The sequence below is a fragment of the Phyllostomus discolor genome, chromosome 10 (assembly GCF_004126475.2).
Source record: "Phyllostomus discolor isolate MPI-MPIP mPhyDis1 chromosome 10, mPhyDis1.pri.v3, whole genome shotgun sequence".
Lineage (NCBI taxonomy): Eukaryota > Metazoa > Chordata > Mammalia > Chiroptera > Phyllostomidae > Phyllostomus > Phyllostomus discolor.
The window spans coordinates 8,780,240-8,789,485 of record NC_040912.2 but is presented as its reverse complement, the minus strand read 5'-3'; the positions used below and the strand labels follow the sequence as shown (position 1 = coordinate 8,789,485).

General features: G+C 49.0%; 1 protein-coding gene across 3 annotated transcripts in view; it reads left to right on the top strand.

Annotated features, from left to right (window-relative positions):
- Positions 1-621: 621 nt before the first annotated feature.
- Positions 622-9,246, top strand: part of ITPRID1 (ITPR interacting domain containing 1) — a 68,295-nt gene continuing 59,670 nt past the window's right edge. Inside the window, exons 1-3 of one of the 3 annotated variants that reach the window (XM_036010441.1) lie at positions 622-1,624; positions 3,079-3,124; positions 3,895-3,938. In XM_036010441.1, the coding sequence (XP_035866334.1) occupies positions 1,486-1,624; positions 3,079-3,124; positions 3,895-3,938 (229 nt within the window). In that variant the 5' untranslated portion in view covers positions 622-1,485. Of the gene's footprint in view, positions 1,625-3,075; positions 3,125-3,894; positions 3,939-9,246 lie in introns of all 3 variants that reach the window. The other 2 variants (XM_036010440.1, XM_036010438.1) reach the window with 2 other exon arrangements.

Below are 9,246 nucleotides of genomic sequence, written 5' to 3'. Positions count from 1 at the left end.
TAATTTTTGCAATAGTTTACTATTGCAACGATAAATGCATGTTCACACTTGCATTTATATAGGATGTTAATATATAAAGCACGGGAGGAGACTTTCACTGCCAGTTGCTCTTAGAGTGCTCACCAATACTTAGGATATTCAGATGTCTACAATAAGTCTGAGTGACTTGCCTTGTTGCAACACTGATTAGACGTGGTGGTCTACATGTCATGTGGTCACAGATTATGCATAAGTTTAGGGATACAAGACAGGCTGCCAATGTGAGTATTTGACTAATTGGTCATTTCTCTAAGCTTAGAGAATAAACTAATGTAAATTCAAGTAGATGACATGGAAAGAAGTAGTCAGAAAGTGTGGTTTTGAATCCTTGCTTTGCTGTTTGATTTTGTACATGTTTATTTAGTATCTACTCTGTGCCGAGAATTCAGCCATAAACTAGAAACCCATCGGCGAGTAGGAGGGAGGCTATTGTTCTCCACGTGCCGATAGTCTGCGGAGTTTAAACTGTTTCCACAACTGTGCTCAGCTTCTGTCTCCTCTCGCTGTCCGGGCCTCATAAGGACGATAATAAATGTCCAGTGAGATCATAGGGCAGCACATGTTTCTTGCACCATGTGCAGAGTGTATTTATGATTATTCTAATTGTCCTGGTAGGGTGGATGGCACAGCTTCACAGTCACAGAAACACGCTTGCAGGCCAGGACCTGGGTTTGAATCCTGGTGCCACCGTGGCTTTGGGTGTGCACTGTGGCTTTGGGTGAGCAGGACCCTCTGCTCTTCAATTTACTGCAAAATTACAACAATTCGATTACTTCCTATACTGATAAATAGATTAAATAATGGGTGTATAGAATTCAGCATGGAATCTAGTGCATAATAATTATGCACTGCGGTAAACAGTTATGAAAATTCGGTACCATTTATCCCCATTAAAAAATAAGGGAATGAAGGCAGGTTATATCATTTATACAAGGCCACACAATAAGTTGGAGAGATGAGACTCAGCCAGGCTGTTCTGCTGCCAAACCCTTGGGTTTGTTTTTCATATTTTGGGTGTCTGAAAACATTTTTATAGATGTAGCTTGGAAAAATGGAAGGCTACCTATTATGTTCATGATATTAATCAGTGTTTTTAAGCTTTCTCCTTGGCTGGGTGTGTCCACTGGCCCAGCTTTTTCCTCTCTCACCACATTCCCCACCAGCAGCTTGACTCGACATGAGTGTGCATGTGGCCTGGTGACAGGTAAGGCCACATTAGTCCCTGGTCTCCAGCTGCCTCTCCACTGAGAAGGGACCTTTCTCTGCCCTGGAACAGGGAGCGCGGCTCGGGTGGGTGAGCCAGGCCACCGAAGATGGAGAACCCGGACCCACTCACGGGGCTGTGAGCATCCTGCCCTTTGTCCTCTCTGAGCCACGTCCGGAAGCTGACTCACCGTGTCTCATTTGTGTTTGTTTGAAACCAGCTTGCGGAATTACTCTCAGAGGATGATGGAGGCGTCACAGCAATCTGACAGCCCTGGAGGAAGCTGGGAGAGGAGCCGAAGGGACATCCTGAGGTCCACCAAGAGGGCATGGGTTCCCCTGGACGAGCAGCTGCCTCCTGGCCTCGACATCCCCGGGCTGGGTGAGCACGGGCCCTCGGGGCTGCCTGCAACTACCCCGCTTTGGCGGGGGAGGGATGCATAGCAGCTTTTGGCTGGGGGCAAATGATTTTGGAACAAGGACTTGGCTTGGAAGATACCAGTGTTCCTGGCATGCTTCCAGAAACTTCTATGAAATGGCATTTCTGATTTTCCCCACAGACACTCAAAGCACAGACCTTCTTGGTGGAAACAGACAACTGAAGAGTGAGCTTGGCCTCCTTTGCACTCACTCCGGTGTGCCCCATCCTGAGCCCCCAGGACCCCAGGGCAGTGCAGAGCCTGTGTCAGAGACACGAGGCCACACACTTTCCACTGAAAGGCTTTATCTGCTGGGTCCTATGAGAGAGCATCAGTAACCACTTAATAGGTCAGAGCAATGACGAAGAAAACACTCCTTCCTCCACTCAGGGGCGTCCAACCTTTGGGCGTCTAGAAGAAGAACAGTTGGGTTGGGCCTCACATTAAATACACAAACGCTAACAAAAACCGATGAGCAAAAAAAAAAAAAAGAGGTTTTAAGTAAATTTACGATTTTGTGTTGGGCTGCAATCAGAGCAATCCTGGGCCGCATGTGGCCCGCAGGCCGCAGGTGGGACACCCATTGTAACTGTTGGATGGTTTTGCTTCTCTGTCCACCACCCAATGCATTCTGTCCGATCGCAGTACCTCAGCTAAAGAATAAACACCTCTACGTCTGACGGGCCTTTTGGGTTCCCCAGACGGACACCTTGGGGGCGGGGGGTAACTCAGCTACCTCACTGTCGGGTAGGGTGAAGTCAGAGAACGTCATCTCAGAGGAGCCTGCGGCCAGCCAGGATGCAAACAGATCTTCAGCAGAGCGTGCCGCCTTCCTGTCCTCCCCCTCCTCTCTGCCCTGCGACTCTTTGTTGTGCTGGTGACAAAGATCCACCTTAAAAGACCAGGGCCTTTTTAACGCAGGGTGCCTTTGGCAATCCTGGGGGCCTAGTGCAATTTGTCCCTGGAATGAAATGCAAATTTGGTTTCTAACCTGGCAGAGAACTCCTTGCAAATAAACATCCCTGGCTAGCTGCCTTAGGTAAATGTCGTGATTCAATCAGGAGGGGCTGGGGGGTGGTTTCCATCCCACAGGAGAAAGACAGAGGTCTAGAGCGCTTCTCCGCCTTTTGCGCCTGTGCCAGGCAATTTAAAAATTATTCTAACACCTCCTGCTCTTCAGTGGTTTCCTTTCCTTCTCTTTTATGTTTTCTCTTTTTTTAAAGTTACAGTCTTCTGGCAAGTTTTTCCTTCATTTTCAGGAAAGGCTGAGTATGGGAAACATGAACACGCTCACAGAAACACTAACGAAGCGTGTAGGAAATGGAGCTGGTGGGGAGGTGGCTGAATAACGAAACAGAGGCATTTCAGAGGGTTGTACTTTGACCGACTGTTCTGGTTCCTTTCTCGTCTGTAGGAGAGTCCAAGCAAGAAAGTATTCAGCAGTGGCTGGACTCTGGATTCTTGTAAGTGTTTCTCTGTGCCCTTAAGTGTTTCCCTCGCAAAGATCCATGAAAACAGCGTGGGAGGCCCTGCTGGGGCAACACGTGACACACCGCAACTTGCATTTCATTCATTCATTCATTTATGTTTAGAGTGAGGGGAAGTGGGGGAGAAAGAGAGGGAGAGAAATATTGATGTGCGAGGCACACGTCGGTTGGTTGCCTCTCACATGCCCCCACTGGGGACCTGGCCTGCAACCCAGACACGGGCCCTGACTGGGAATCCGGTCGGTGACCTTTCTCTTCATGGGCAGGTGCTTAAGCCACGGAGCCACACCAGCCAGGGCGGGATTTTCATTTTATCTGGGTGCTTGATGGATTACTCTCTATTATTGCAAAAGTTGTATGTCCGTTTAAAAGTACAAGACAGCCCTGGCTGGCTAGCTCAGTGGATTGAGCATGGGCTGTGAACCGAAGCATCACAGGTTCGATTCCCAGTCAGGGTACATGCCTGGGTTGCAGGCCATGACCCCCAGCAACTGCATATTGATGTTTCTCTCTCTCTCTCTTTCTCCCTCCCTTCCCTCTCTAGAAATAAATAAATAAAATCTTTTAAAAAAGGAAAAGTACAAGACAGAATGCTGTTCCAGTCTCTGGCTTCTCCTTGGTTTCTGAAAGTCCTTTTTAAATAAAGCCTAACTCTGCATTTACTCTCATCTATTTAACTAAAAAGCAACTTAGCGTCATTTATTTACGCACCTTGTGTGATCCACAATGCTTCTGTTTCCTTCCAGTGTCTCTGCAAATGAAAACGTCCAGCCGGTCATCGACCACACAGGTAAGGCAAGAGAACCCCAGAGCAGTTACACTTTGTAAACCCGGGTAGGAGATGTATTACGAGTCTGTGCAAACAAACCTTCTGAATATGCAAATGATCAGGGGTTCTAAAGTGGAACAGGCCTCAGACACCGTCCAGGGCCATCACTTTGCTTGGTGTGGGGGCTGCGACGCAGAAAGGGTCGGGGGTCGTCCAGCGGCAGGTGGGGGCTGCCAGGCGGCTCAGACACTAGCGGAGAACTCACTGGGTTCGAGGAAGACATTCTGCAAGAAGTGATTATGGAAATGAAATCGTTCCATGTTCCCTCACAGTGTATTGTCGTTTTATTTCTGAACCCAGTTTCTTTCTGTTCTGTAGTCTCAAAATGACATCCTCTCTAACGATGCATTTGTTCTCCAAAAGAATAAATGACCGAATTCTGCAGCAAACAATGCAAGTCTGTATTTCTGAGGCAGAACATGTATCCGACTTGTTACACTGAGATTTGATAAGAATATTATAATGAGAAAAAGAAATTTAATTACAAGTCTCCCAGTTTCTGTCTTCATTAAGTGAAGTACCGTATTTCGTAGACTCTAAGGCCCCTTGATCATAAAATGTGCTCACTCTTTGTTAAGTTCCAGTCAGATGAGAACGTGAAACAAGCCAGGGCAATTACACGCGAAAAGGCAATCCTGATATGTCCTGATTTTGCACATGTTAAAATGCAAAAAAAAATGTGTTTTTAAATTGATGAAATGCCATGAATAATGTATATAAAAATGGCATAAATTAGGTGTTTAATGGTTAGAGAAAAAAATTACTAGTCTAACTATTCCTTAGTTGGTTGTTTTTAATTATTTCACTGTTTCCACTGCCTTTTAAGTGACTGTTGGCTGCAAACCTGTTGAAATTTGGGATTTTTACTTAAAAAGGTGTATCATTGACATTTTCTTCTTTTCCAAGCTTTTTTTTTAATTTTTACATTTTTTAAAGATTTTATTCATTTATTTTTAGAGAGGGAAGGAAGGGAGAAAGAGAGAGAGAGAGAGAAACATCAATGTGTGGTTGCTGGGGGCCGTGGCTTGCAACCCAGGCATGTGCCCTGACTGGGAATCGATCCTGCAATGCTTTGGTTCGCAGCCCAAGCTCAATCTACTGAGCTACGCGAGCCAGGGCCCAAGCTTTTTTTTTTTTTTAATGTAAAAGTTCCATGATGCCAAAATCTCTGGAGATATTTGTCCACAAATTGAAATGAAGTACCGCCCTTCATCATAGTTCAGACTCGAGGAAAGACGAGAACTTCGGAAATACAGCCAGTGTTTCACAGCCCTGACGTTTCACGTTGCCTGGGTCAGAGGGGGCGGCCCGGCACCAGGTCTGGGGTTGTCGAGAACTGTACTAAAAACTTCACTTCCCCCAAATGAAACACGAGTCATGGCCCTTCCTCCTGTGAATCAAGGCAGTGATCTGGAGCGTCTCAGACATGAGGTGAGGGCCCGGAGGGGAGGAAGGATCTCAGAACGGCTCTGAGATGCTGAGAGGGAAGATGCCGTTTCCATCTGCCGGGCCCTGTTCCTTCGGCGAGGCCTCTAATCATAATGGAAAGGCTCCTCGCAGGTTTAATGGGGCCTTCCCTTTTACGAGGCCCTTTCTCATCCATCACTTTATCAGCCCAGTGACCTGTGTGGTAGCGAGGCTGGCGTTCATGTGTGCTCTACAGGTGAGGAATCTGGGCACGGCGGGGTCAGGTGCCATGGTCGCCGGTCACGGCTGGTTAGTGGCAGGTGGAGAAACTTGAGGCCTCGCACCCCGTCAGCCCCTCTGTGTGCTGGTGGGAGGTGCGGGGAGGTGGATACACAGTGAGTTTAGGGAAGCCAGGGGCTGCCTCGGGGAGTGGGGAAGCTGGGATAGGACCTGCAGCTGGGGACCTGGAGGTCATGCAGAGAGTGGCACGGAGGAAAACCGTGGTGAAATGAAAAGGAACTGAGGAGGAGGGAGAAACGAGGGGACAGCCCCACGACCCTAGCACAGTGCAGAGTGGCGCAGCGGTTCCCAGGGCGGCCACCCTACGTTACCGAGAATTCAGCAGCTTAAAGAGAAACGCATTCTCTCCCAGTTCTAAAGGCTGGAAGTCAGACATCAAGGTGTCAGCACAGTCGTTCTCTCCTGGAGGGTTCTAGGGAAGAACCTTCCTTTGCCTCCTTCTGGCTTCACGTGGCCCCTGTCCACCCTTGGTGTCCCTCGGCTTAGAGCTGTGTCATCTGTTCTCTGCCCGCGTTCACACATGGCTGTCTTTCCCTGGGGGTCCTCTCCTTTTCTTGTAAGGACACCAGTCATTGGACTTAGGACTTGGGCCCCTTAACTACTTCAATCCTCAAAGAGCCTGTTTCCAAAGAAAGGACATATTGGGAAGTGCAATTTCAGATACAGAAATAAAATTAGGGGTGATCCTCTTCAACCCACTACAAGTGGAAATCATTCTGAGGCTAGTTTCCCTCCTTGATCACTTCCAAAACTTGATGCACTGAAGCAGCAACAAGACCCAGGCGTCTGCCCATCTTCCAGGTGCCCCAGTACAGCCCACAGGAAACCGTCTGTAAAGACCATGCCTTGCAAGGTCCTTCCGTGGGACTCAGATTGCAGGTGTCATGGGCAGCCCCCCGACTGCTTGCAGTCATGGTGCTCAACATGTAAAGAAGCACTTACCAAAGGTGGAGAAGTAGTTGGTAAAGGGAGCAGTTAATTAAAATGATAGCTAGAAGGAAGAATGGAGACAAAGGGAGTCTCAGGAGATGCACCAGCTGAGGGGAGTGATCAGGGGGCCCCAGAAGTCCTGAGGTGGGTGTGGCGCCTCCCACTGGCTGCCCTGGAGCAGTCCGTCAAGCTGGGTCCCCTCTGGGACCTGTGCTCTGGGGGCTTCGAGGGCTCTTGCCTCATGGCATCACCTACTCAAGCTTATTTACTGATAGAGGTGACTTGGGCTTCTCCTGTCCAACACACACCTGCTCTGGCTCCTTCTTTAGCTGCCAGTGATGCCTGCATCTCATGTCTCACTAACGCACTTCACAAAGGACGGTCCCTCCCCAGTCTGCCCTGTCTGTGACAAGTATCGGGGCATCTGAGCTGAGTGGTCTGACAGTCTCATGTTTAAGCATCTCCAGGACATCGTCTTCTCAGGACGCATGGGTGGTTTACAGGGAAGAGCCACGTGGGCATCCCTCAGTTTCTTACTCCTTTCCTCTCCCAGAAGCGGCATGCTGAGTGCAGGGTAACTCCTCCCAGTGGTCACCCGCTGCACCAGCAAACACGTGCGATCCTCAGTTTGGGCTCAGTGAGGATCCACAGACCTTCCTGTGACCACCAACACACGGGACAGTCGGAGGGCCTCAGGAGGCAATCGTGGTGCTAAATGGACCATGGTCCTGGGTGGTCCTTACCCGGCTGCCGACTCCTTAACCCCAGATTCCAGATGGAGATGCCAGGGGAGAGGAGCTGGCTGGTGGCAAACCCATTGCTGCCACCGGAAAACAGACCGACTTCAGTGTGACTCAGGGGGTATGGTCGTGGTGCTGCAAGGCCAGGTGTGCCCACCAAAGGCACGTGTGTGGCGTTAGGTTTACACAGCGCGTACTTGTTCAACAACACATCTGAGCCCGCCTCGGAGTGGGAACACTAGCACTGGCTCCCGCAGCAGAGGGACTGCGCCCGTCACAGATCCGCTTGGCGTCATGGAGTATTTGATGGGTGGTTAATGCACTTGTCCTTTTTAACATTTAGATATTTCTTCTCCAGTCCCCAAGGAGGTCCCTGACGAGTAAACTCGTCTCTTTCCACAAGGAATGGATTCAACCATAAGAACTTACACAATCAAATTCTAAATGTTGTGGTCTCAGTGATAAGGAAAGGCCAAAGTCAATCCAATGAACCAGAGTAGATGTCCCTTAATGCTTATCAAAAGAAAGCTTGTAGGGCGAAGAACTGGGCAAGGGGGTGGGTACAGAGATGTAGAATCTATAGCTCCTGCTTTTAAGAATGTCTCTCTGACGCTCCAGGACCATCACCATCTGAACCTAGCCTGCACCAGTTTTCTAAAAGGCGTTCTAGTCTTATCCTCTTTAGTTCTTTTTCTTTCTCCAGCCAGTTACTTCTGCCTTAATGTCTTTCCGGTTCTGCTCACCTCTCACCCTTCCTCTGAGTCCTGACTTAAGTTCCATATTCTCCATAAGGCCCTTCCTGACATTTGCCCTAAGAGATTCAATCACTTTTCTGGACATCAGTCGCATCCGTTATGACTTCTGTGCAGATGGCCTGTGGTCTGTGCTGCCTCAAATTATTAGGGAGATGATCCACCTCACAGACAAACTTGTAAACGCCCCTGAGGCAGGAGTCCCCTCTAAAACATCTGATTTCTCCAGAGCTAATCAACAAGAGGATCTTAGTAAGACTGGTCCCTGACAAAGATGGTGTAGTCAGATCAGGAAATCTTCAAGGAAGAGGTGAGACTTGAACGAGGCAATCAAAGAGAGCTATGGTTTTGAAGAAAACAAAGAGGCAAAGCAAGACCATGTCACTTGGTAGAGGCAAGGGGAGCTTGAGCGAAGTCACAGGCTGCGGAGAAAATCAAAGGTGTGCAGGAAGGCATTCAGAGGTGGTCCGACTAGAGTGATGGTTTCGGGCTAGGGAGCAAAGGTAGAAGAAATGTGTCTGTTAAATCTGTTCAATAGGGTGTTGTCAGGCGCCTTAAAATCCAGAAAGAAGGAACCCCACTCGATGCCTTAGGAGAGGGGTGGCAAAGCAGTGTCATCTTGGGTTCCAATCAAAGGACATGTGGCTGTCACCAGGATGTGTGTCGAGTAGGATTTTGAAGCCCTACCTTTGTCCACCTGAACAGAGGGTCTCAAGTCACGAATGACCGATGCCATCGGTGTAGCTCCGGGGCACTGAAGCAGACCCGTCACACCTTTGCCACCTCTGTGGTGGTGAGCTCTGAATAGTTCCTGTGAAGGCAGACGACAGACTGCAGCATTTTCCCCGGCAGTGGGGGAAGGTGCACCCCTTAGGATGAAGCTACTGTGACCTCACGCGTGGGGTGGGTGTCAGCAGTGGGACAGAGAGGCTGAGTCAGCGGCGGTCACAACCATTATGGCTGCTATTCGCATGGCACCAAACAGGTACGTGGATAAAGAAGAACCAAACATCCCAATTGGCTTCGAAGTTTTGCGCATGGGTATCAGGGAGAATGAAGACTGACTGTCTCTCTCTCTCTCAGGACGTAGATTAATAATTCATCAAACGAGACAAACCCTACTGACTGCCTCTTCTAAGT